Consider the following 27,579-nt stretch of genomic DNA (forward strand, 5'->3'; position numbering starts at 1 on the left):
ACTGAATAGTATAAAAATGAGTTTAAAAAATTGCTCCACCTCAATCAGCTGCAACATAAAAATACAGCGTTCATGGAATATGCCAAAAATATCAATATGCAATACTCTGAAAGGGCATATTCTGCACAGAGGATATTTTGCTTGACACTTTGAATGTAATTTGGTTATAATGTTTCTCCTTTTACTTTGAGTAAAAACCTGAATGTAAAATTTTTACTAGTAACACAGAATTTTAAAAACTTAAAGCTAGATTTATTTAGAAATATCCATCAAGGATGCACAAAATCTAAAATACATAACTGAAGGTATTCTATCCACTCAACAAGACATGGCCGCCACATAAAGTCAATCATACAAACAATAATACATTGAAATTGTGCATCAAATGTTCAAATTTAGGGACTGTTCAGGATTTATGAGAGGGGATACTTGGAACATAACCACATGGGAGGAAGTTTTGTTTTTTTATTTTAATTAGTGGAGGAACATTCAACTTTAAATTATCACATTTTGTATTTATTACAATACCTTCTGAACCCTCAAAGCCACAAGTGAGTTTGAAAGGCATGATTTCTTCAAAAATCTCCAAAATCATACTATTTAACACTTTAAAATTCCTTTTAAATATTTATAAAAACTTATTTTTTATGAGGAATCAACTAAATGTTGTGTAATCATAAATATGATAATTAAATACTTAATTATCATTATTATGAACACAAGTTTTTAAGTTGATTACAAAACCCACAGCAGATAATTACAAGTTAATTTGTTCCAACCAAATTTCCCACATTATCTAAAAGACACTCTTAAGTGTTATATTCCTTATCTTATTTTACATGCAGGTTCTGTTATGTCCTTATTTCTTCGAAGTCTTTTCATTTGAAGCACTTGGTGAATGTAATTTCTTTGTTGTAAAGCACGTTGGGCTGCATTTCTTGAATGAAAGGTGCTATACAAATAAATTATTATATTATTATTATTTTATTTATTATTATTATTATTATTATTATTATACACTTAATTACCATATTTATGAACACACGTTTTAAGTTACTTACTCATAAAATAAGGAATTTTTAAGTGTTTTAATGTTTTGTGGTAGGCCAAAAGATGTCGCTGTAAGCTCTCTCTGCACACAGTAAACATCAGCTGTTTGACTCAGGCTCAGCTAACAGCTAACAGCTAACAGCTAGCTGCTAATGCTATCGAACAGGTTGCTTAGCTTGGTTAGCCAACACACTGTTGCTGTATGAAGATAAATGTATTATCGCTGTAACGGGAAGTTTGACAACACGTGGAGGATCGAGTGAACATGAGGACATGTGACTACGTATAGGAAAACCTAAAGATGGACAAGGTAGTTCACGAAAACTAACATAACGATTGTTTTTTTTTTTAGCTAGCAGGCTAGCTAGTAATGCTAACGAACGATAATGAAAGTAGCTGCCAACTTTTAACTGTTGTGAATGTTTAGATAATAATTTAACAGCTGTTTTGATCACACTAATAATAAGTGTTTATGTATTTTTGTTAACCATAAAGCTATATCTGTTCGTCCAAAAGTGTAACGTTTGCTATTTTTAAGTTAACGTTAGATGCTAATTTCAGCCAACGGCTAACAAGCTCCATAGTTAACTGTACTAGAGGAGAAAAAGTTGAGCTGACTACGTTACTTTTGGGTCAAGTATGAGCTTAAAACGTGGCTAAAGGGATCAGGTAGGTTGTTAAATCTGTCAGTACTTGGCTTCAGAGGTTATTTTTTACAGCAGATTGATGATGACAAACAATTTTTACTTTTCCCAGGAGAGCAAACTGTCATCTGCTGTCCAGTCTCATGACCACAAACAGCAGAGACGGAGAGAGGAGCCTGCTGAGACACACAGGAGGATGTTACCAAACCCTCATGTGTCAGACCAGAGTCTGAGAGGGTAGGAGGATGATCACATATCTTGATTTTTATCTTGAATCAAAGTAATCAATCACTTGACCTAAAGTAAATATCATGGATATAATCATATATAATCATAAATAATCATATTATGTAACTCTTGCATTCTTAAATCAACTACCTCACGTCTGACACTAATGAAAAATTATCATCATATTATTATTATCATTTATACTGTTAACACTGATATGGTCACTATATATTGCATATTGGATCCAGGAAGAGAGATCTCTCCTCAGTCGCTCTTCCTGAGGTTTCTACCATTTTTCCCCCGTTACAGGGTTTTTTGGGGGAGTTTTTCCTTAGATTATGTGAGGGTCTAAGGACAGATGGATGTGCTGTAAAGCTCTCTGAGGCAAACTGTGTTTTGTGATAATGGGCTTTATACATAAAATTGACTTGACTTGATATATTGGTTGCACCTTACTGTTAGGTATTTTTGTTGTAATTTTGAACCTTATTGTTAGCTACCTTTAATACTTTGAACCTTACTGTGATCCAGTTTTTTATATTTACACCTTACTGTAAATTATTTTTACACTTTCTATCTACTGAAAGCTAGGTTTATATTTTATCAGGTTTACCGCGGACCCTAAAAAAGTCTTAAAAAGCATTCATAAATCTAAAATGAAGGCCTTAATTGGTATTAAAATGTCTTAAATTAACCTCTCAAACCTCTCATTTCTCAAAGAAATGGAAAACTTTTTTTCTGACACTGCATTGTAAAATCTCCAAATAATTTGATTTTTTTTTAAAGAATTTACTGAATCCGTCTTCTTAAACTCTTCAAAGTGGGACTTAAAGCAGTGGAATCCAACACACAGAGTGAAAAACACAAAAATCACTAATAAATTTCACCAATATATGCTGTTGGTGTTTCCCAATTCAAACCAGATCTAACTGTTTCACTTGGTGGAAATGTAATGTTTTATGTTACAGTAAACATTTGGGTAACTCTATGTAAAAAATATTGGTTTGGTTTTCTTATTTTTTGTTTTATTTTGTTTGTTTCTTCCAGTTTTGGTTTTTGAAGAAGTGGTCTTAAATTTCATCCTGAGTGGCATTAAAAAAAGTCTTAAATATAATATTGCTTTAGTTGTAGGAACACTTTTTATGTTTTGAACCTTATTGTGAGCCAGTTCTTATATTTGAACATTACTGTTAGTTACTCTTATACTTTTATGTAAGTCCTTTATGCATGCTTTTACCTGCCCACATGTTTATATTGCATTATATTGCATTGCATTTTCTCAGGGATATATAAAGTTATATTTTATATTATCTTACCTTATCTTGAAAGTCTTGTTTCTGTGATTTTCTGAACTTTGTGAAGGAGTCGGTCATCAGGTCTGAGCCCAAAGCAGAATCCACCAAATTCAAGTGGAGTTTCAGCAGGAAAAGGAGGAGATGTGTCAAGGAGTCACGGCTACAGCAGCAGCCGGCGTGTCAGAGACACCAGCGGTGATTTCCTGCACAGAGACAGGACCACAAGGGACCCACAGGCAAAGGTTAGTTTCATTTTGAAACCCTAGAAACATAGTTAACCCTTTAAAATGTGAGCAAAATTGGTTTGTTTTCTTTCAAAAACATGGTAAGAAGACAATGAGAAACAAATGACAAAATGACCCCAAATTACTTGAAAATGAGTAAAAGACAAACAACAAAAACAATAAAGTTAAAAAGTAACAAGGAAATATCCTAAGAAAGTGCCTAATTGTATAATAATTCTGTAACATAATGTATTTATGATAATTATATTTTTTTGTTTTTTTCCCTCTCCTTCACAGACATTAAGAGGAAACCATGGCTCCCCCGCTCAAGATAGATTTATGGGCAAGAACTCACTGGATGCACAGAAAAAAGGTAGATATCATTTATCTGAACACATCTGATCAGTGTTTACCTCTTATCCTTCACTTTCAGTCATCAGCTTTTGCTTGTAATTGGGCCACAGGTTTTAGAGGTGCCAGATCTGCCCCGAACTCTGCAGGGAAGTCAAAACCGACACAGGCAGACTTGATCCCATTTGAAGTGAAGATGACTGATTTCCCAGAGTTAGCTGGTGGCTCTGCAGACAAAGCAGGTCCTCCTGTTGCTCAGAGAGAGTGCTGGGGGCCAACTCAGAGTCAGACATCCTCCTGGAAGGTGAGCTCACAGAAATATCAGATATTGTGCAGTTTGTACTGAATGTTTCACTGATGAAGAGTTCTCCCCATAAATTTCTCTGTCATTTTTTATTATAGTCTGTAAGAAGAGGATCCCCAACACAGCCTGAACCCCAACAATCTGCCACTATCGCTAGGTCAGATTCCTCTGCTGCTTCACCAGGTAAGTAAAAGTCCCTGAAATCAGCCTGTAAATGACTATAAGGTGGTGTCATAAAAATTTTAGAGTATTGGTTTATTTATTTTTGTGAATAGGTCAGCCTTTGGTGACCTCCTGGGCTAATGTTGCCTCTCAGCCTCCAAAGAAACCTGCTCCTAAAGAGAAGACAATCAGCAGCAACGACATGCAGGTGAGAGGACGTGTGTTTTCTCAGCATAAAACCATCATTTTTTCAGGGCAGGTCTTGAAAAATGTTTAAAAAAAAACATATGTCATCCTCTCAAAAAAGTAGGTATCAGAAAGTATCGAGCAGTCATGTTTTCATGCCTGTTTTTGGTTAGTTTGTAGGTAATAACATGCATTTTCAGGCTATCTGCAGGTCCTTATGAGTTATTAAATTATCTTAAATTTGAATTTATGGGGTCTTAATTGCCACAGACATTTTATCTAATTGAATTTATCGATCTTTTAATTACTTTTTGTCAAAATGAGTTCAGGTTTTCTGCGTAAAGATTTCTGATGCTACAAATCTTTAAACTTATCAGTGAACCCAATACTGTCTTTTTACTTGAATACTGCTTTACCAGTTAGCAAAATGTAGATAAACCCAACTAATTTTGATAACCATATTCTTAAATAAAACCTATCTCTGCGCAGGACAACATACTACTGACCTTTATACTTGAGATGCTTGAATAAGAAAAAGATAATTTGTCCAAACATTTTTTTCTTAAATCTGGTTAAAAATTGTCTTGAGAAAGCATTAAATATCAATCTGATACCTTCACACATCCTGAGGATTTCTGTGCAGCCATGAATTTAAACTTTGTTGACTGTCCCTTCGATGTTGCGTCTCTTCAGACGGAGGAAATGGATGCACAGCAGGAAGAGGGAGCACAAGGGAAGAAAAAACGCAAGAAAAAGAAGAAGAAGGCTAAAGGTGTCGGTGAGGATGCAGAGGCTGAGTCAGAAGAGCCGGCAATGTATCAGGAGCCTCCAAAATTTGAGGTGAATAACAATTTAGTTCAAATTCAGTCATGGGCATTTTTAAATTTATGTTTTTTTTGTAAGTGTTTTGTTGCCATTTTGTCTCCTCAGGATGAAGAGGAGTTTCCGGGGTTGATTCCTGCTCTGACTGTGACTGACAGATTGGTATCAAGCAGCTATGCAGCAAAACTATGCAATGGGGTACATATCGTTACTATTCATCCAGTATGGTATTTCTCCTGCCAGATGTTTTCACATAATATAGTACATTTACTAAAATGCACATGCCATGGATGGAAAATACTAATACTACTAATATTTCAACATGTGGTGCCAGGAAATTGTCATTAAAATAACGTGGTATATAATTTGCAAAACTACGGGTTTCATTTCTTTAGGAAAACCAAAGAGAAGGTGTTCAGCATCAGTCTGCCGACCAAACCAAGGAAAAATCCCCTGCAGCAAAACCTCAGCTCACAGAGACAGCTAAGAAAGGACAGGTTTGTATTTTTCTCTTATCGTCAAACAGACTGTGTTTTGGTATTATTCTGGAGAAAACAGCAGAGATTGTTTTGGTGTCATGATTTCTAGAAAGCTGAAAAAGTGTCTGGGAAGAAAAGCAAAGTTCCCGTTCAGCTGGACATCGGAAACATGCTGGCTGCTCTGGAGAAGAAGCAATCCCAAAAAGCTAAGCAGGACGCCAAGCCAGTCATTCTCTCAGGTGGGTTAAAGTCTGCATGACGGGCTCAGATACAACAGCTTTGTCTCATTTGTCTCTTTTTCTTTGATAAAGATTATATAAAGGCAGGGTTCCCGCAGATCCTGAAAGAGTCTTAAAAGGCATTAAATTCATTTATCTATAAATAAGACCTTAACTGGTATCAAAATGTCTTAATCAATCTTTTAGAAATCTTTAAAATGCTAAGACATTGGTAAAACTATATTATGAATCCCTTTATTTCTAACATTGCAGTGTAAAATCTTGGTGATTTTGATTTTTTGGATAATTTACAGAATTTAACATCACAAGCTCAAATATATACATTTACCACATCCAATCACATGAAAAATAAACAAGCTTTTTAAGGCAAACCAAATTAATGGGTTTTTTTTACAACATAAGATGTTAATTGTTTTCCACATTTTTAACTCAGTAAAGTTTCAGAATTTGAAGCAAATCATCTAACTTTTAACTTGGCCAAAAAAGTCATGTTTTGTGTTGTATTGAACATTTGGGCAAAATTTTCTGGAGCCCTTTATTGATCTTGGTTCATGTTTTTCTTTTTTCAGTAAAAATTTAATACAGTAATGCAGTAAATAGTATTAAATTTCATTCTGACGGGCATTTAAAAAGGCTTAAATTTAAACCCTGTAAAAGTAGATTTTTGCTGCGTTCTTGGTGCTGTGGTTATTGATACAGATCTGTTGGTGCAGGGTATGAAAATATACCCCTGGAAAAGTCTAAACGATTTCTTTGCAGTTGGTGGAGGATTACCTGTCGTCCAGAAGCAAGCATTAGTCCAGAAGAAGCCGCCCTGGCAGCAGGATAAAATCGCACACAATCCGCTGGACTCCACCAGCCCTCTGGTGAAGAAAGGCAAGCAGAGAGAAGTGCCCAAAGCCAAGAAACCCACTCCTCTAAAGAAGGTAAAGCCACCTTCTCACTCTGGAACAAACACAGGTGCACCACATTTTGTACGACTGTATTTAAGCAGAGCAGCATTTGTTAGTTTGTTTCTGTCTGATCTTCAGGTCATTCTGAAAGAGAGAGAGGAGAGGAAACAGAGACGATTGCTGGAGGAGAGAGGGCTGCTGCCTGAAGATGAGCTCAAACCTGCTAATGATGCAGCACAAGAAGTAGAGCAGAGTGACACGAATGTCACAGGTCAGAGCAAGCAAACGATTTGAGTCCTGCTGTAAGAAAGACATTTTTAATCATGGTTAATATTTGATCTGTATTTTCTACGTCTGTAGCATCAGATGAGGTTGGGAGTCCTCCAGAGGAACTTGATGATCTGTCAGAGTTAAGTGAAACAGTTCAGCTGGTGAAAGAAGCTGAAGAAGAAGCCGACAAAGACAAGATCATAGAGCAACAAACCACCTCTCCTGTGCCCTGCCCAGCCAGTCGACCCAAAATCCACAGCAGAAAGTTCAGAGAGTAAGACTGTAAACTGTATACAACCCGTCACTAGTTGTTATCTTTGCTGGTTTTCTGTCCAGAAACAAGAAAACATTTAATCTCACAGAATTTAATTCCTGTTTTTGCTCATGACAAATGTTTGTATCATTGTACATGTCAGCTATTGCAGCCAGATGCTGAGCAAAGACGTGGACGAGTGTGTGACGACTCTGCTGAAGGAGCTGGTTCGTTTCCAGGACCGCCTGTACCAGAAGGACCCCATGAAGGCTCGCATGAAGAGACGCATTGTGATGGGGCTCAGAGAGGTCCTGAAGCACCTCAAACTCAGGAAGGTCAAATGTGTCGTCATCTCACCCAACTGTGAACGCATCCAGTCCAAAGGTAACGCTGTGTCCATGTGAGAGCGTCACTGTGTGTGATATAAGGACGTTTTCAGGGAGATCCTCTATGGAAAGTTAGAGTTGTCTTCATTTTCTCCTAATTTGTGCCAATTTAAAAGAAAAGTCAGGTTCTCATTAACAGTCTTGTCCTCTCGCTCTGTGGAAATAAGGTGTCCACTGTGGTTACAGTCGAGTTTAATTAGGACAAACTTTGGTTTAAGGGTTAAGGTAGTTTTATGAGGATGTTCAGATGTCCAGTCATCATATTGTCATACAGAGATGAATCCATAACAGACAATTTTGTGCTATCCTTTGTACAGGTTACTTTGGGTTTTGTTTTGTTTTGGTTTTTGCTTAAAAAAATAACAGCTTTTACGTTTCATCTTTCATGTTTTTATGAGAACAGATGACTGAGGTGTGTCTATTTTAAGCCAACTAAATTTGAAAATCAGGGCTGCTACTGAGGATTACTCTGATCATTTTCTCAATCAGTCGATTAAGTTGATAAAATGTCAAACATAATTGATAGAAAATGTCCTTCATAATTTCGTACACCCCACGGTGACGTCTTCACATGGCTGGTTTAGTCTAAGCCACAGTCCAAAGCAAACATTTCAAGCGTTTGTAATATATAACAAAGAAAACATTTGACGCACCTGAAATAGTAAATGTATTTTTGTTTGACAAATGACTGAAATGATTATCAAAAAAGAACGTACTGATTAAGTTTCTGTCAATCCCTGAATTGTTTCAGCTCTACAGAAAAGGCCTTTTTCATTTTCAGGTTATTTTTTTTGCAAAGATCCCCACCTAAACAGAAGTGCCAACATAGAACTGAATCTCTTCATCTCCTTTTTTGGCAAAGAAACACTGACACATGATGAGTGATGAGTGGTCACAGTGATGAGTAATCGCAGTGTGGGCTGAATGTGACAGAAAGTTGCTCTCTTAGTTTTAGACAAAGCCAGTGTTTTCACATTTTCCCACCCACGTTAAATTTAGAACAGTTCCATTTTGGTGTGAAAATGGCAGCTCAGTCTGGACAAAAGGCCAAAACAAAAAGAAAAAAAAACCTTCAGATTTATCCAGCTACATGTGTACATAGTCTGCCCGTGACAGTTTTTGCAAGACCTTGCATCATGTCAATTTACCAATTAAATCCTGGGAACAACAAGTACAGATGGGCCCAAGGTAAAAACTGTGATACTGACGTTCATAGAAAGCTGTCACCTTTCACAGGAGGCCTGGATGAGGCTCTTTACACCATCATCGACACTTGTCGTGAGCAGGGGGTACCGTTCGTGTTTGCCCTCTCCAGGAAAGCTTTGGGTCGCTGCGTCAACAAGGCGGTGCCCGTCAGTCTGGTGGGCATCTTCAACTATGACGGTGCACAGGTGAGAATTTTGTTAAACAATAGTAATCACTAACAAGACTGTTCATGTTGACATGATCTTAAATGTTTTTATAAAAAGAAAAACACTAAAAAATAATTCAAACAAGGGGGGAACTTTGTCTTTCTCACCTGCAGGACTTCTATCATAAGATGATCGAGTTGTCGTCTGAGGCCAGGAGAGCGTACGAGGTGATGGTGTTAAGTCTTGAGCAGACAGGACAGGCAGAGACAGAGGAGGAGAGGAACACGGAGGAGGAGAGGAACACGGAGGAGGAGAGGAACACGGAGGAGGAGCTGCAGATCGGCAGCCTGGCTGAGGACGCTGATCCGTCTCCTGACACCACACAGCAAGAGGAACCAGAGTACAGTGAGTTACTGTCATGACCTAATAAGCTGCTCTTTATATGAATTGTTCTGATGAGCTAAAGCCAAGTGAAAGCTGGAACGGTGCATGCCCACTATACACGACCAATTCGTCTTAATTCGTGTCCGTCCTGCCCCACGAGTCGCTAGCATGGTGCGCATCCCAAGTATCCCAGCATGCTTGGTACTGGGAATCAGTTGCCTTCAATACACAATGAATGATCGGTATTTCTGGTTGTTTGTAGTCGCGTCAGGGTTCTGCGGATATTAAAAAGTCTTTCATTAATCTTAAAGTAAGATCTCAATTGGTGTTAAATTTACTTCAATTAATCTTTCAAAAGTCTTAAAAATGCAGGTCATGGGAAGTAGGATTTTATGAATATTTTTTTTCTGATGTTACATAGTTGCTTGTCAATTTTTTGGTTAAATAATTTAATAAATTCCTCTTCTTAAACTCAACATGATGGTTATCCAAGCAGTGGAATGTCACATGAAGAGTAAAAAACACAAAATCTCCAGGAAAAAAACGGCTACAAATTCCCACTTCTGTTGGGAAACGAAATCGATACTTTTATAATAATGTAATATTTTCATTGTCTTTCATGTGTTTCACTCTGAAAAGGGCTGTTGTTTTGTTTTGTTATTTCAACATTTGACATAGATAATCTAAAATTTTCATGGGACAAAAATAGTCATGTTTTATGTAAAAATAAAAATTGGGGTAAAAACAAAATTATCCTTCAATTTTGGCTATGAGAAAATTGGTCTTAAGCCTAATTCCAAGTGGCATTAAAGAAACCTCTTAAAAAGTCTTAAATCTCACTTGCCTTAAGCTGCAGGAACCCTGAGTCACATGTACTGGACATGCACCATCGATTTCACTCGACTTTTTTTGTATTCCTTCCTCTAGTGAAAATTTGGAAGAAAATGTTGGAGAAAGACTACAATCACAAGTTTTTGAACTTTGAGGAGCAGCTGAGCTCCATGCACCTGGACAGTGAATGTACTGAAAACACTGACGAAGATGAGAAGAGTTGACAGTGGTGAATCCCTCTGTGCCTAAAAAAAAACAAAAACAAAACCTGTGCTCATTACGTGTTTAGAAGACACTAGGATGGACCCACATGCAGGAAAAGAGGAATACACGGTGCTCTGCTGCAGTGGCCGTAAACCTGAGCATTTTGTCAGGAAATTAATCATGTTGCTATATTTGCAATGAATTGTGAATTTCTTTATTTTCTGTATGAAAAGTAATATTTTTGTGGATAAAGCTGTGTATTTTTAGAGTGTGTGTTGGTTATAAACTGGAGAGTTTAATCACTGATTTATTTGGACCAAACCACTCGCTTGAACAAATCCCACAATATGAACTTTGAATCGTGAGAAATGTGAACGTGAGAGAATGTGTCAGGGTTTATGTGCTGAATGTGTGTAGAATATCCACCAGTGATCAGCAGTGAGTTCAGTCCTAGAGTCATTATGGTGCATTTTGATTTTCTCTTTGTCAATTCAGGTCAGTGTTGAGTATTTTTCTGGCTTTTTTGCCTTTTGTCTGACAGGGACTTTTAGAGAGATGACAGGAAATTTAGGGAGAGAGAAGTTGAATGAGAAGTCCCCAGCCGAACTCAGGCTGCAGGTGTTGCAGTTAACATGGTCAGTGTCTTATTTGGGCTCAAATGAGGGCCAAAACAGATTTCAAGCTTTTGAAGTTATGGTTGTATATCACCCCTTTTAAAACTGTTGTTGTGTGTTTACACATGCACACAAACACCCTGCTTTTGGCTGTTAAAGCAAAGCCAAAATATGGTGCGTTTAATTTAGGCTGTGTCCCAATTCGATTCCCAGTCCCTACACCAAGTATATATACTGTACACAGGGTTCCCACAGTCCTGGAAAACCTGGAAAGTCATGGAACTTTAGAATCTTTAGAAGTAAAAATTATTTTTGGAATAAGTTTTGGAAAAGTTGTGAAATATTTTTGTGCGTATTGCAATTGTTAATGTGAATGTAAACATAATTTAGCAGAACAGCAAGCCTATTCTTGGTAGTTGATGATGTAATGTAACTAAAATGAGTCGACGTGATGTTTTGTCAACCATCACATCCCATTCTTAATTTTCTCCCCACATTTCGTCTCTCCTTACATGTGTTCCAGATTGTGTAAATTATTTCTGAATAGAGTTTGAATCTGATGTTTGAATAATGCTGGGCATGTGGGGCAAGCAAAAAGAAGATATTGGTCATGAAAAGTCATATTTAATTTTAAAATTTTGCCCATTAATATTTGTGGGAACCCTGTGTATATGATCTGTATTTCTTTCTATTAGTATAAAAACATACTAAATTTACACAGACACAAAATTATATAATAGCTGCACCATTAATCAAAATGCAACTCTAGACACACCACTATTTAAGATTTCTTTAGTTACTCTCATCGCATAGTGGGAAAACAGCAAACATCAACATGGGTTTGTAACTTCAGTGTTACACATTTTAAGAAGTTTGAGTGCTGGATTATTACACAGAGTTTGCTTCAGTTCTGCTTTGAATTTGTCCTTAGATCAATTCACTAAACAAGCGATATTTTTGTTGGTGTTTGTGAACCATACTGTTGATGTAATTTGTGCACAAATGTATTTGCTTACAAAACATTTTTCTATCTTCCCTAAACATTCACAAACTGTGTACCACATGCTTATGAAGGGTGATATACAAGCAGAGAAATCAGTTATTTCTGAACATAATTTCCAAACTCAAAATCGTGTTTTTTTTTTACCCTGTAGTCTTAAACCTCTTTAATTTAGAGTTAAAAATGAAGCTCCGCTCTTTCTTTGCATAAGATATGAAATCCTTTTTTTCTATAAGTATGTTGTTTTAATCCTGATTGCACTACATACTACAGCTTGTGTTTTTTATTTGTATGAGACAGCACTGCACCTGTGATAAGGTGTAAATGATTGCATTTGATTTTATTTCAATAGGAACGACAGTAAAATAATATTAGGTTCTTTACCTGCTGTTGACTTGAATTGATTAAAAGTTTATGTTGAAAAATGAATTATAAAGTGGCATAATGATAAAACAGGAAACAATATATGAATCTTGTGTGTCAATCCTGCTTTAAATGAAGCAATAAATGACAGAATTTGAAATGGGAAAAATTCATTAACAGAGCCTAGATTGTAAAGCAGAGAAGACCTTTGATTGTTACCTGTAAAGACTGGAGACATTGCTGATAAAAACATTTCAGTTGTCGAAAGCTGTAGTGTAAGATGTGGTGGTGGATCTTACCGTTGTAGGACGTTGGAACGGGACTGGGTCCATGCACGGTGGACCTGAGAGTGTGCCTACGTCTTGCTGAATTATGTCTTGGTACTATTATACGAGAGGAGGAGGAAGATGGTTGTTAGAAAGTTGATGATACATTTTGACATGTTAGGAAAAGCACAAGTGTAACTAAAAGCATTAATTATTTCCTGCGATGACAAGTCACAATGTTTCTCCACAGTTTAAAATGTCTTATGAATTTTACAGAAAAAAGTTTGTCATTTTGGGTCACTATAGCCAGCAAATGCTAAGCTTAGCCTCAAGACTGACACACCATATCTCTTTTTATTAACAGTGCAAAAACTGCTGTATAAATACCACTATTTGCAAGTTCAAGGGGCATTTATGTGCAAGAGTGCAGTATCTTGTCTCAGCAGAGCAGTTGTCAGGCATTGCTGATACAAATTACTGTTTGCAGCCAAGAAATAGTCCCAATAAGCATACTCCCTGTAAAACAGCAATTCCCTTAAACAAAACAAACAAGATATAACATTGTTGAAACCAGAGAAAAATTACCAATAAGAACATAAGAAAGCAATGAGTAATTTTAGAAGAAATGACCAAAAATATTGCCAAGAAATTGCCTAAAAACATAGGGAAAAATAAAGAGAAAAAAATGACCTGACCCCTAAAGAAGTACTAAAAATAGATTTTGTAATAATTAAAAATAATAATTATGAATACTGTTTTGAGTGATGTTTTTTTTCCTTTTTTTAATTTTCTAATAATTTTCTCTCTCTTCTTCATGTCATTTTTCTTGTCACTTTTTACTAATTTCTTGCAATTGGTGGGACACTTCTTGCCAAGTTGCTTATTGCCTTTTTGCCATGATTACAAATGAAATCAAACAATCTGCTTGGGTTTCAAAGGTTTAAATGCTTATGAACGATGCTGAGCGCAATGCTAGAAAAGTATTGACGATGATGATGTCTTAGCTAAACTAAGCTAACTTAACCAATTATTGGCTTTGGTCTTACATTTATCATCCTAAACTGAGATAGGTATCAATTTTCTTATCTAATTCTCCACCTGAAGAAGCATATTTCCCTGATTGTCTTCCAGTTCCTTAAAATGCTCTGTAAATTGGTTTGAGAGACCAAACTGTGAAAAGATTTAAAACTGCATTAAGATTAGAAAAAAAGAAGTAAAATGAACTCTAATGTGAAACTATTTTTTATGCATTAACAGTCACATGGTTCTGTTGCTGCATGTTAAAAAGGAATTAAAATCAGAGGACTTTTTTTAAGCTTAATAAATGTAAAGTATCATTTTCATACAGAGGACAAATGCAGTGTTTACTTTGAGTGTGAACCATTAATAAATGAGAGAAGTGGACCAAGTACATTTCCCTGAGGCATCCCATTATCACATAATGTCGCTCAAGGGGAAGTCGTGTCCTGAAATCTCCTAAGATGTGACTTGTTGCGGGAAGACAACGGTGGAAACGTGAGTTAGAGTGAATGGTGTGTTGTGTTTGAGTACAGAAAGCTTTGCTAAGCGTTATCCAAAAGATTTTCAACATCATGGATGATTATTTAGCTGATTTTGACAATGTGAATGAGGCCCTTAAACTCGATGGCCTGTAAAGATTTTGTGGGATTTGAGAGAGAGACATCTCCTTTAGTAAGATTTAAATACAATAACCAGACAAAAACTGCTGTATAAATACCACTATTTGCAAGTTCAAGGGGCATTTATGTGCAAGAGTGCAGTATCTTGTCTCAGCAGAGCAGCTGTCAGGCATTACTGATACAAATTACTGTTTGCAGCCAAGAAATAGTCCCAATAAGCATACTCCCTGTAAAACAGCAATTCCCTTAAACAAAACAAACAAGATATAACATTGTTGAAACCGGAGAAAAATTACCAATAAGAACATAAGAAAGCAATGAGTAATTTTAGAAGAAATGACCCAAAATTTTGCCAAGAAATTGCCTAAAAACATAGGGAAAAATAAAGAGAAAAAAATGATCATTTAGTAAGACTTAAACACAATAACCAGACAGGATCAAGTCAAAGGAAACGAGACATTTAAGACACTTAAAATAACAATCTGAGCATTTTTGTGGAAAAAACAACTACTTTAAATGGACGGTCAGTCACTGTGTACAATTATATATATACATATATAAATAAACAATCTATAAATGAACTACACTACTGTCACAAAACTTAAGGCTGCCACCACAAGAAGACCACTTTAACAAAAGGCTAAAGTCTCATTTAGCCATTTGTTAGCAACTGCCTTTTTTAAGACAAAACCTCCAAAGTTGGCATATTTTATGTCGTAAGGAAAAATGTGAAAGTCTCTTAATCTTGTTAACCACAGACCTCATTTCAGGCATCTAACCAAAAACCCACTGACTTCAAGACAAGGAAACTGGAGATGCAGAAATGAAACTTCATTTCCAGGTTTTAGGACTCATTTCTGGGGTTCTCTATACTGGACCATGTAAAAAAAATTATTGCGCACATCAATTAGACAAAAAAAAATAACATGGGAAAATAGGGTCCATGTGGAAAAATGCCAAAGTTACCCTTTTAAAATACCTTGCACATATGTAAAAATCTGCAGCAAATCCATCAAATGTTTGTCAAGATATTTCACTCCGAACCAGAAATGTCAGTCTCATGGTGCTGCTGCTGGAAAAGGTCAGGGGCTCCCCAAAGTCATGCAGATTCATCCTGTGGTAACCATGAATGCAAGGAACCATGAGGTGACCAATCCTGGTGACAATCCTGTGGTGACCATGAATGCCGGGGCCAAATTTCATGGCAATCTATCAAATAATAATGACTGAGAACCTATCTTGGTCATCACACACCACCGCCCAGGTTAAAAAAGCACAGAAAAGGCTCTACTTCCTACGGAAACTTACGAAGGCTGAATTCCAGAGCAAGATCCTTGTTAACGTCGACAGAGGAGCAATAGAAAGCATACTGACTGGAAACATCACAAACTGGCACGGTTCGTGCACGGCCCAGGACAGGAAGGCTCTACAGCGGGTGATTAAAACCGCCAAGAACGACATCCGCTGGAGGTGTGAAAGAGGAGCTGGAAATCTAGAGCATATGTTGTTTTCCTGTGAAAAGAACATGTTTCTTTGGGAGACTATTATAACTTTCATGAATCAATTGTTGCCAGACAACATCAGGTTAAATGAAGGGAAGAGATTATGGTTTCGTATGGCTACAACAACAGGGGGTAGAATAACACTGAGACATTGGAAATCCACCAGCCCATGTTGTGTTAGGAAGTGGACTGAACTAATGAATGAATGGCTACATTTGAAAGAGTGACACAGAGTAAGGGGAAGAGAAGATATTTTTGAGGAAGTGTGGAGCCCCTTTCTGGAATTGATGGAGAGAACTAACTTCTGGTGGTGTTTTAGGGTTTTTTTTTTCTTCCTTTCGTGATTGTGCTTTTGTTATTATGTTATTGCTGTGTATCATTTGAGTACAGGGTATAACTATTTTGTAATTAGAGGATGCAGCTCGTTTGTCCCTTTTTGTTTTGTCTTATTCAGTGCGTTATTTTGTTCTCAGAAAATAGAAGAGCAATGTCTTTTGAATATGGAGCTGCGATATCTGTTTTGTACTCTTGAAAAATATCAATAAATAAAAAAATTAAAAATAAAAAACACCCAGAACATCGGTGGTTCCCATCTACAGAGCACCAGTGACCTCGGTGAAGTGAGGTGTCTGCACAGAGCCCAAAGGATACTGAAAGACAGCAGCCACAGTCTGTTCACCCTGCTGCCATCTGAGAAAAGACACAGAAGTATCTGCTGCCGAACCACCAGACTACGGAGCAGCTTCTCGCCCCAGGCTGTGAAACTCATAAACTCCTCCTTTGACGCCAAAAAAAAAAAAGACAAATCTACCTTTTACCTACAAAATCCTAAAATATCTGCAGCCTTTTTCTAAAACTCTCACTGTGGATATCTGGGATTTGTATGAAACGCTGCATATAAAACAAAGCATTACATTAAAAATGTGTAGGGATAGTATCAACATATCCGGCGTCGGTGATTTCTGTGCACACATGAGGTTTTCTTGGCTTCTGAGCGCCACAGTCTGCGTGGTGGTTTTCCTTCTCTTCACAGGAGGTGTCAGCTGACGCACTTTGTTTCTGCAGCAGGACCATATTGTCACGGTCTACCTCTCTCACCCTGCTGTAGTCTTCTGACATGTTCTCCTCTTGACTCTGAACATCAATGTAGTCAGAGCTCTTAAGTGGAGCATTTTCTTTCTTGAGGACGAGAATATTGTCACCGTTCACCTCCGTCACTTTTCTGTAGTCCGCCTGTTCCACATCCACGCCCTGCACATTTTCTACATGTCTCTGAATATCCACATAACCGCTGTTTATGAAGGGGTTAACTGCGTTTTCCATTTCATTCTTTCCTTCCCCAGCCAGAGTCGACTCCTTACAATAGATTTCCGCGTCCAACTGGAATCCAGCAGGAATAATCAGGCTTTTCTTACTTTTTTGAGGATTGAAGGGGAGTCCATCATCATTGTCAGTCACAATCAGGTACTCCTCCATCTGGTCTTTCCCGGACACCATCAGAGGAAAGCTCTGGTTGATGATCAGGGCGCTGTCAACATCTTCAGATCCCCTGCCCTGAAAGTTAATGTTAATTCAGCACATTATGTAAGACCTCAAAACTGGTGTCCAAAACAACTTTATGGATATGATAGAGATACAATGCAGACTCAGAGTTACCTTCAGAAGTTGAGCATCAATTCCTCTTATCTTCGGACCAGGAACAGGAGGCAGAACACACTGCTTCACACTGGGATCAAAAAAAAAAGCCATGAGTCAGATTATCCTTGTCATCTTGATTTTATATGAAGTTATATATGGAGAAGGAAAAATGACATAAGTATTAATAAATAAATACAGAAATAAAAAAAAAAAAAATTGTTAAAGAATTGGAAAAAATGCTGAAATAAATACAAAATAGACAAATAAATGCAGAGGTCATGATCTTACCATGGAGACAGAAATACCAAAATAAAGTCAAAATAGTGTTTTTTTAATAGTTCATTTTTAGATGCACATTTATTTGTGTCCTGTTTAATCATCCGTTTGATGTATATATTTATCCATCCATTAGTCTACTTATGTATTTATTCTTTTTTGATTCATGAATTTGTTTTAGCATTTATTCTTTTATTTACATATTTATTTATACATACAATTATCTATTCCTGTATTCCTTTACACATTTATTTATTTTGGTATTCACAGATACATTTATTTATTTATTCCTGTATTTATATATACACATTGATTTATTTCAGCGTTAATTATTGTTTTTTGTATTTATTTCCTCCTTGGTTTTATTTTAACATTAATTAATTTACTAATACTTAATTCATTTTTATGCTCCATAGTTGTACATCTTTTTTGCAGTAGATACATACTGTTTTCTCTTCACGGCCAAAATACACACTGCTGTTATAAATGGAACTGCAGAGAGGACAGAAACCAATATCCAAAATGGTCTGTCATTCTGAAGATCTAAAAATACAAAACAAATCGGTGATTATTTGCACTTATAACAGGCGTTACCCCATCGTAAAACCAAAGATCTTCTGCAAAGAGTTTCGGAGGCTTACGGTTGGGGATTTTCACGTAGGTAGTGTTGCTCCACTCGCTCCAGGCGCCATGGTCCAGTCTACAGTGCACCTGAACCGTGTACACCACCCCCGGACTGACGCTGTACAGGCTGAAATGAGTCTGTGTACCTGACCTGTACTCCTGCAAAAAAAACAAATTCTGTATTATGGAACTGGGTCAAAGCAGTTTCCGCTCCTGCTGACGGTCCTGAAGGCAGCTGCTCCTTTATTGCCCTCCACTGGCTGACCACACAACAATTTAAAGGTTAGCTTGACCTCAAGAGAAGTTATGGGTAGTTTATCAGCCTCCAAACGCCCACCACCAGTTAGACTTTACAATCTGTTTTTGAAATCCTGCTGATTACCTTCAAATACAAATATGTCTGGCACAAAGCCTGCAAGGAATTCAGAAGTCCCTCTTAAGTCATTTCAGTTTTTTAAATAGGTACTTTTATGCTAATATTATACTTAATTACATCTATAACCTCTAGTCTGTTACCAGCCTGTTCCTTTTAAATGTATGTTTTTTTTTCTAGTGAAGAGTAGATAAAGAGTACCAAATTTCAAACCACCACTGTTTTTTTTAAACTTTCAATACAAAGATACAGTATGTACATGATTTTTTGAGCATGTATGCAAATGTGTGTTTACAAAGTAACATGCAGTTATACTTTTTACAGGCAATTCCCAGTAGTCCCTGTTGGACTGAAATCATTACAATTGAAAATACAGGTCTATGTTAATGTTTATACAAACATATCTGATTTTTTTTTTTTTAAACTAGAGCTGCAATGAACTTTTATTTTTATGAATCAGTTTTTTTATCACACTAATTGATGTCTGCATAAAATGGTGAAAAATGACAAAAACAACTCCCCAGGGGCCAAGGTGAAGCCTCTAAATGCTTTTTTTTTAAGAAATGGCCTGAAATTGAAAGCTATTCAGTTTATCATTCATGAAAACCGACCAATACCTTCATTTGAGGAGCTGGAACCCATTAATTTATGGCTTTTTACTGACTACGAGAAAACATCAAAATTGATGCCAATTATCTGTTGTCCAGTTGTGACTCAATGGCCTTATCCACTTAATGTTTCAGCTCTAAAACAAAACAATAACAGAGTCAGAAAACATTTAAATATAGTTTTGATGCCTGTAGTCAAAGACCTGTCATTCAATTTGTGACTGATAACAGATTTCAATCCTGTATTTTACATTTTTATTTTAATTAAGTTCTAAGCAGATCGCAGACTGTACTTTTTAAAGGCACTTAATATTCAGTTCTGCACAACAAAGACAATGTGCAGCAGTCATCCAATGAGAACAGCTTTTGTTTTGGGAACTGAAAAGGGTAAAACAATGCTGTAATACTGTATTCGAGGAAGATACTCAATTAACATTTAAAACTCACCTTCCACTTGTTGTGGTTTTCTTGTTTGACTCTTAGTTCATATTTAATAGTGACCCAGCCAGACTTGGTGTCTGTGTTATGGGGAGGCTCCCATCTGACATGGAGACATGGACTGTCCTCTCTTTCCTCCACCTGCAGCGTCACATTCTCAGGAGCATAAGGCTTCACTGTCGGGAGACAGAACAAGACTCAGACTCAAGACTTTAATGTTGACATACTCACCATGAATGTCACAATGCTCGTATGCCAATGCTCAGCAGGTGTTTGCAATGTTTGTCATATTTTCCATCTTTGTTTGGTGTATTAGCATGCTAAAATCAGCACTGCACTTTGAGTAAAGCTAAGGCTGGTGGTCACTAGTTTTGCAGGTATCTGTGTAGAAACCAAAGTACTGGACAAATTAAAACTTTGACTGCAACAGCTGAGTATCATGGGATCACCAAAGGGATTACAATACCTCCTGATGGGGGACATGAATGTGAGTAACAATTTCATAGCAATCCATTCAATAGTTGTTGAGATAATTCGGCGGACAAGTAAAAACTGACCTGCTGGTGGTTTGAGAGGAAAAGTCTGGGGATCACGTGAGTCGTCATGTTTCATATCTGTGCAAAAATGACTGTCAATCTACTCAATGGTCATTGGGATATTTCAGTCTGGGACACAGCAGTGGACCAACAAACATTGCAATGGGGAATCATGAAGTAGGTCCCTAGACCCCAAATTTATTTAACCTTTATTTATACAGGTAATCTCAGGAGAGACCTGTTTCGGACAACATATAATAGAACAGCAATTAGTCATAGACAGAGAGATGTATCAGTACAGTGCTTCTTTTTTTTTAAAAAATCCCCCTAGTGGGATCAAGCTGGGCAGCTTCAGATCCCACTGCAGCGTGTTCCAGGTTGAAGGGGCAGAGTAGTAAAATGCCTTCTTGCTAAGCTCTGTATGTACTGAGTGAACGCTGAAGGTAAATATGTTGGCAGCAGCCCAAGGATGGATTTGTAAATGAATATTATACAAAATGTTATACAAATGCAAAAGTCTACGTGTGGATTATGATGGGTTTACAGCCAGTTATGAATCTTAGTGTTTACTGATAGATAGCGGCTAACATCTGTAGAGAGCTGGCAGAGCCGTTCATGTAAACGTCACCGTAGTCAAGAAGAGGCAAGAAGGTGGCAGCAACAAGCCATTTCCTGGCGTTAAATGAAAAGCATGATTTGTTTTGATTTCAGTTTCTTTAAAAGATGTTTGACATGGGACTTAAAAGAAAAAAATTCATCAACTGAGATGCCTAGGTATTTATAAGAGGCCACAAACTAAATAGGGCCTTGTGAGGATGTGATAGGGAGAGAGAACTGCTGGCACCTTCTTCTTGTTTGAAAACAGCATACCTATATGTCTTGAGAGGGTCACCGGAGAAAATAAGTTATCTAGGTTTAGATCCCTTGGACAAAATCTAAAGCAGTGGAGTTACTATTTTCTTACAAGGCAGAGGACTCTGCTCTAAATGTATTTAAAGTGCAGTGCACAGAGATCACGTGCACGACTGCCCACATAACCAAACAAAAGCTGTGAAATTTGATCTGAGACTGTACACAAGTTTTACATTGGGCACAAACCAGTTCCGCCTCATTCTGTTTGCATTCGTGCCTCCTGTCTGCCTCTCTCAACTTTTCCATTTCTTACTGGTGCCAATCATTAGCTATATCAATACAGATAATTCCCTGCTCTGTGCCATCATCTGGTCTTATGAGTACACAGATGGAGTGGTTGTCAGTAGTTCGAAGTGTATCACTCCCAGTGCAACACAATTTACAATTTGTGTAACATTTCTTACCAAGTTGCTTAATGCCTTTTTTCCCATGTTTTGGAGAGAAATTGGACCAATTTATTTAGGGTTCAAAGGTTGATATACTTATGAGGGGCATCTGACAGAGGCACAAGAAGAGTGTTCCAGGTTCAAAGGGTTAAATACAGATGGAAATGTGTTGTTTGTATTTTTATTTTTACTCTTATTTCAGAAGTTGTTCGTGATCAGCCTCTCTCTCCTGAGGTTTGATAAATTAATCTAGTCCTTTTTGGGGAGAAGGGGGAACATAACTTACCGATTTCCATCACATCCATCTTAAAGGGGTCTGAAGTGGCGTTCCCGAGGGCATTGGAGGCCACCACTGTCAGGTAGTAGTCGACCCAGATGGAGGTGTGATTCTTGTCAAAGAAACAGGAGTTTCTCCCTGCTGACCGATAGTCTGGACACTCGTACGTTCCCTCTAATCTGTAAGTACACAAAAGACCTGCAGTGACCAGTAAACGCTGCTCAGGGTATTTCGTTTACATACGACAGAGTCAGCAGTGGTAAACTGTGCTGTGGGCAGAGTACACATGTTTACATTCAATAAACAAATACAGGGCTTGACTGATAACCAGATAAGAGTCAGGGTTTCCTCACTGACTACTGCAACGTGATCCCAAATGTCATCATCACATTCTCTATTTTGTGACGTCAAGGAGTTTAACAGTTTTGTCAGGCCCCAGGGTTCCTGCAGGTAAAGGCTGGTTAAAGTTAAGACTTTTCCAGACTTTTTTAAATGCCACTCAGAATCAACTTTAAAGTCATTTTTTCAAAAACCAAAACTGAAGGGAAAAAAACATGAGCCAAAATTAATTATTAAGGGTTAGGTATTATTTAGCCTAAATGTTTACTGTAACACAAAACAAGACTTTTGTTTAGCAAGTTTTCTTGGCTGTTGATTTTACTGCCTTGATTTCTATCATGCTGAATTTCAACATTTTTTTATAAAATATATTTAGTCCCATAAACATTGCCCTGTACTGGTCTCAGCCATACTGTGACAGCTTGGTTAAATAGCCAATTATCATTGAATCTGGACTTCCCCATGTCGTCCAGCATACAACAACAGCGGTTATTTTTAGTGGTAATTTTGCCCTGACCATCGTGACCAGAAACAAAATGTGAGCGCTGTTGGTTTCACTATCCTGATCTGTGTGACATTTATGCAGTAAATTATTCTTATAAAAAATGATGTCACCAATTATTTTGAGATTTTTGAATGCATCATCAGAAATAAATCATAAAATCCTACTTTCATATTGTAGCATTGTAAGGCTTTTGAAAGATTGTAGTCAGGCATTTTAATACTAATTAAAGACTTATTTTTTAATAAATTTGAATGCCTTTTAAGACTTTTTAAGGATCAGTGGGAACCCTGAGCCATATAGAAGCATCTAATCATTAAAAAATGAATTTTCAAAAAGTAAGAATGTTACCAAACTTAACATTTTAAAAATATTGAGGGTCTGTGAGGCTGTGCTTGATCACAGATCGATGCTAACATCAGCTTGCTGACATGCTAAAATAACATGGGAATGACGATGATAGCACTAAACACAAGCCACAGCTGAGGCTGATGGGAATGCCATTAGCTTGTGGGTATTTGGACATAAACCAAAGTACTGGTAAACATCAGCAGTAAGGTCAGAGGATCATCAGTTAGGATTCAACCTCTGGGGATCATTAATGTCTGTAAAACGTTTTAGGGGTCGACCGATATTGATTTTTCAGGGTCAATACCGATACCTATTATTAATAGTTAATAATGAGACCCATAACCGATACTTAGAACCAATATGCATTTACTGTACATTTAGAATTTGGAAAATGGAAACACATTTGGAAAAACTATAACACAAAACTTGCCTTCAGCAATTTTTAAGACCAGATGGAGATAAACAGTTGAGTGGAGCCAAAGTAGCACACTTTTTCATTTATTCATTTCACCGGCAATCATTAAAATAAAACGCCAACACAGACAATTGTCAAAATGCCAAATAATCCCCAATAATCTGTCAACCTCTCCTCCTTTATTGCAATCCATCTTGCAGTTGTTGGGATATTTTGTTTTTAAATGATCATATTTGGCATTTTTCCCTCAGGTCAGGGAGAGTTAGGGGTCACACAGGCGAAGCATTTGAAGTCTGCAGGTTTTCTTGCACAGCAACAAAGATTTGTTTGCAGCTGAATGAACACAGATGTGTGAACAAGAGAGCCAGTAATTTTCCACTCGCCTGTCTACAACACTGGCAACTCAACAAAAAGAAGCTTTACTTCCACTTGCTCTCAGTGTGGGTAGCAAACTTATCCGAAAATTAACGAGGCATCTGGACGGAAACCCTGCTTCAATTCTTTGTTGTGTGTCATTCCTCTACCCCTCTCCCTCACTTTTTCTGCGTGTCCACTGTAGAGTGAAGGCAAAATACAAAACAAAAATCTAAAAATGTACTTGGTCTGACCTTTCTCTCTCGTAATACATGCGGTGTGTGGTCGGCAGCCCTCCGTCGGAGCCCGGCTCCCACCAGCAGGTGAACGTCTCCTTCTCAGGGGACCTGCAGCCGAGCAGGACTGGTTTCCCTGGTGGAGACATGCCTGGAAACACATGGGACAAACTTACATACATCAGCCCCTAGTTGCCATTTTAGCACTAAAACAATGAAGTAAAAGAAACTGTCAGACTCTGGTTTGTATAACAAATTAAAGGGCTGGTTCACCCAAATTACATTAATGGTTTCCAGCCATGATAGATTAGTTTTAATTGCCCAGGTTCAGTTTTTAAGATTACTTGATCTATCTTCTGAATATCCTAGACAGTCCAAAGACAATTCTGTCAAAATAATAATAAAACCTTGATCACGGTATTTAAGTGTGTTTCTTTTGCACTTTGTATGCAAAGCACTTTTGATTGCCCTGTTGTTAAAATGTGCTGCCTTTTTTGTGAACTGGCCCTTTAACACTTTAAAATTGTTTTTAGATAATGTGGAAAAATTCATTTTTACTAGTGATCAACTTCAAATCATGTGTTCATAATTATGGTAACAGTCAATAACACTTCAAAATCCTTTTAAACAATCTGAAAAATTTAATTTTAAAATGAATTTTAAAGTGTTAAAAAAAAGTTGTTATTAGGCCAAACACAATGTCAGTGAAGCCTTTCAACTTACTGTTGGACTCTACAGCCGCAGACAGCAGCAACAAAAGCACAAACCCAAGATCTCTCGTCATCCTGGCATAAACGGTCACTGTGTGCCCTAAAAAGGGAAGTGACATCACCAGCTTGAGGTTAATGAGGTGATATAAACCCATGGTTTGGCTGCGTGTCTTGTTTTTACCTAAAACAAGGAGAAATGAGGGGGAAACAATGAGCACAACCAATAACTGTTTGTACATGTTGTAGCTGGACACATACGGGCCATCTGCACTTACTCTAAGACTAAAAATATGTGAGAGTTAACATGAAAGTTTGAATTTGACTGCCAGCAAAACCTTTTAATTACATCTGCACCATTACACCAAAAAGAGGAAACTTGATGGTTATAAATTAACAAACACAGATCAAAGGTGAGGCTGGTTTCACCAATAAAGTGGGTTTACTGGCATTAATTGTGAAAAGGATAGGGCTACGCCCTGGTGTTATTGTGTTAAATCTGGAAAAACAAACCTTGAATGTTCAGCTCAGAAACATAATTTAGTCATAAATGTCAACTATTGGGATAAATAGGCTACTTCAACACATCTTTTAACTCATCTTATTCAGTATTGTTGCTCTCTGACTTTTCCCAAATAGACTCTGGAGCATTTTATATATTCCCTTTTTCAGAGAGCTTGTTTTCATTCACGCCCGCTGACTCAGATAAAGATCAAACACACACACAAAGACTTCTGAATGGCTGGCATGCATGTGACAACACACTCAGCCTTAATGCACATATTTGCCACACAGACCTGCATTGATTTTCTGCAGGTTTTTGGACTTCCTGCTTTTTGTAGCAGTGCTGAAATGCCTAATGCACTCAGTCACCTAAAGAGGTGAAAGGATGCCACAAAAGATGGTTACATCTTTTCAGAAGTTTTTTTTTACAGAAACAAGCTCAAATTCATGCTGGCGATACCTGCTGCTACAAGTTTTAACAGGATCACCTGAGCTGGGCAGGATCTGGATTAGAAGACAAGCAGAATGTGATGTTAAAAATAAAACTTTTAGCTAAATATTAAATTTTAAACTGTACAGTACTATTTCATATATACTATAATATTATTTAATATTTTGTTTGCATCTGAAATTCTTTTTAATTCTTATCAAAACCTTACAGCCACTCTTATAATGAAGTAAATCAGAATCTTAAAGAGTAAATGCAGTCTCAAAGAAAAAAAGCTAAACTGTAAATCTTACATATTATGATTTGTGCCAAAACAGCAAAAACAGTGTTCCTTCTGTCTAAAGAAAGTGGGATTTCAGACTTTTTATGGCCTTTTTAATGCCACTTGTAATGAAATTTAAGACCAATGTTACAGTAGCCAAAATTAAAGGAAAATAAATCATGAATGGACATCAATTATTTAAGATACAGGAGAATTTTGCCTAATATCTGTTGAAACATACATGAGACATATTGAGCAAGACTTTTTGGTGATTTTAATACATTCTGTAATTTATTTTATTTTTTTTTTTACAGTTACCAATTATTTTCAATGCAACGTCAGAAAAACGTTTCCTAAAAATTTGTACTTACCATGTCTTAGCATTTTTAAGCCCTTTGAAAGACTGATTTAAGACATTTTAATTCAATTTAAGGCCTTATTTTAAGATAGGTTTGATATCTTTTAAGACTTTTTAAGGATCAGTGGGAACCCTGGGGGGATAAAAAAAAAAAATCATTGTAAAGACACAAGCTGAAATTCAATACTGTTTTTTGTGTTACTAAATGCTGTCCATCTATTTTACATGTTACATTAATAAAGTTCAGGAAAGTACACAACATACATTATGAAATTTTATAATAAAATCATAGTCATACTTTCTTTAAACTGCAATTCTTGGTGAATATAATAGTAATCTCCATTTAATTAAGAAAGAAAAAAAAACAATTTCCCTTTATGTTGTTCCCTTTTAGGGTTTTCTGCTATGGTGGGCAAAGAAAAGGGATAAATATAACACCAATCTCAATTTTTGATCAGTAATCATAAGTTACATTACCTAACCTTGCTGCTTAATAAGCATTATTACATGTTATTGCATTTCATTGCACACCTAGAGGTTCATGTTGGACCTACCTGTGATCACACACAGTACACAAAACCACCATCACTTATTGCTGACCATGAATAGTTTGAAACGAACTTATACCAACAGCTACAAGTACATTAAAAAAGATACAAACAGTGCGAAACAAACAAAGGTAATTACAGCTCTGTTGTTCACTCACGTGATCAGGACGGTGTCAACCTGCGCTACATTTAACTGACGGTGAAACAGCGACGGAGGAGAAAGACGCCTTCTTCAGTCATGTTACTAAGCACGATCTTTTCACACCTGCCAACCGGTGTTTTTTGACACCTCAGGTATGATATGACGTGAAGAAGAGGTGTCCTCGGAGTCATGAGGAAGGGGAGGGGCTTGTTGTCATGACGGCTTGCCCACCTGAGTACAGCCAAAGACCGCAGCACGAGATGTCTCACTCCTGCCTGATTTTACTTTCACAAATGCAGACTTTTAAGATCTTTCTTTCTCAAAGTTTTTATAAATTGATTTAAGCCGTTAGAATCCTTTTCATCCTATCCTTTTTATTATATGATTATTATTAGTATTTTTT

At 37.0% G+C, this 27,579-nt stretch overlaps 2 protein-coding genes across 4 annotated transcripts; one reads left to right on the forward strand and one right to left on the reverse strand.

Annotated features, from left to right (window-relative positions):
* Positions 1–1,210: 1,210 nt before the first annotated feature.
* LOC121944667 (selenocysteine insertion sequence-binding protein 2-like) lies at positions 1,211–11,457 on the forward strand. 2 transcript variants are annotated; one of them, XM_042488540.1, is made up of 18 exons: positions 1,211–1,360; positions 1,807–1,931; positions 3,285–3,459; positions 3,739–3,814; positions 3,906–4,096; positions 4,195–4,279; positions 4,372–4,466; positions 5,138–5,284; positions 5,375–5,464; positions 5,662–5,763; positions 5,855–5,984; positions 6,744–6,910; positions 7,016–7,148; positions 7,238–7,421; positions 7,564–7,784; positions 9,023–9,177; positions 9,312–9,543; positions 10,450–11,457. In XM_042488540.1, the coding sequence occupies exons 1-18, from the start codon at positions 1,352–1,354 to the stop codon at positions 10,575–10,577; spliced, it is 2,445 nt and encodes an 814-aa protein (XP_042344474.1). In that variant the 5' UTR covers positions 1,211–1,351; the 3' UTR covers positions 10,578–11,457. The 2 variants fall into 2 exon arrangements, with proteins under 2 accessions (XP_042344474.1, XP_042344475.1); XM_042488541.1 differs by having other exon boundaries at positions 7,244–7,421.
* A 5,176-nt stretch (positions 11,458–16,633) lies between these two features.
* Positions 16,634–27,315, reverse strand: prlrb (prolactin receptor b). Of its 2 annotated transcripts, XM_042488562.1 has the most exons (9): positions 27,193–27,315; positions 24,931–25,098; positions 24,226–24,358; positions 22,020–22,189; positions 19,909–20,075; positions 18,498–18,639; positions 18,303–18,399; positions 17,599–17,668; positions 16,634–17,496 (listed from the first exon to the last, which is right to left on the reverse strand). In XM_042488562.1, exons 2-9 carry the CDS (start codon positions 25,070–25,072, stop codon positions 16,858–16,860), a joined length of 1,560 nt encoding a protein of 519 aa, XP_042344496.1. In that variant the 5' UTR covers positions 25,073–25,098; positions 27,193–27,315; the 3' UTR covers positions 16,634–16,857. The 2 variants fall into 2 exon arrangements, with proteins under 2 accessions (XP_042344496.1, XP_042344495.1); XM_042488561.1 differs by lacking the exon at positions 27,193–27,315 and having other exon boundaries at positions 24,931–25,800.
* Between the last annotated feature and the right edge of the window lie 264 nt (positions 27,316–27,579).

Source organism: Plectropomus leopardus, chromosome 6 (assembly GCF_008729295.1).
Source record: "Plectropomus leopardus isolate mb chromosome 6, YSFRI_Pleo_2.0, whole genome shotgun sequence".
In the NCBI taxonomy this organism is placed as follows: domain Eukaryota; kingdom Metazoa; phylum Chordata; class Actinopteri; order Perciformes; family Serranidae; genus Plectropomus; species Plectropomus leopardus.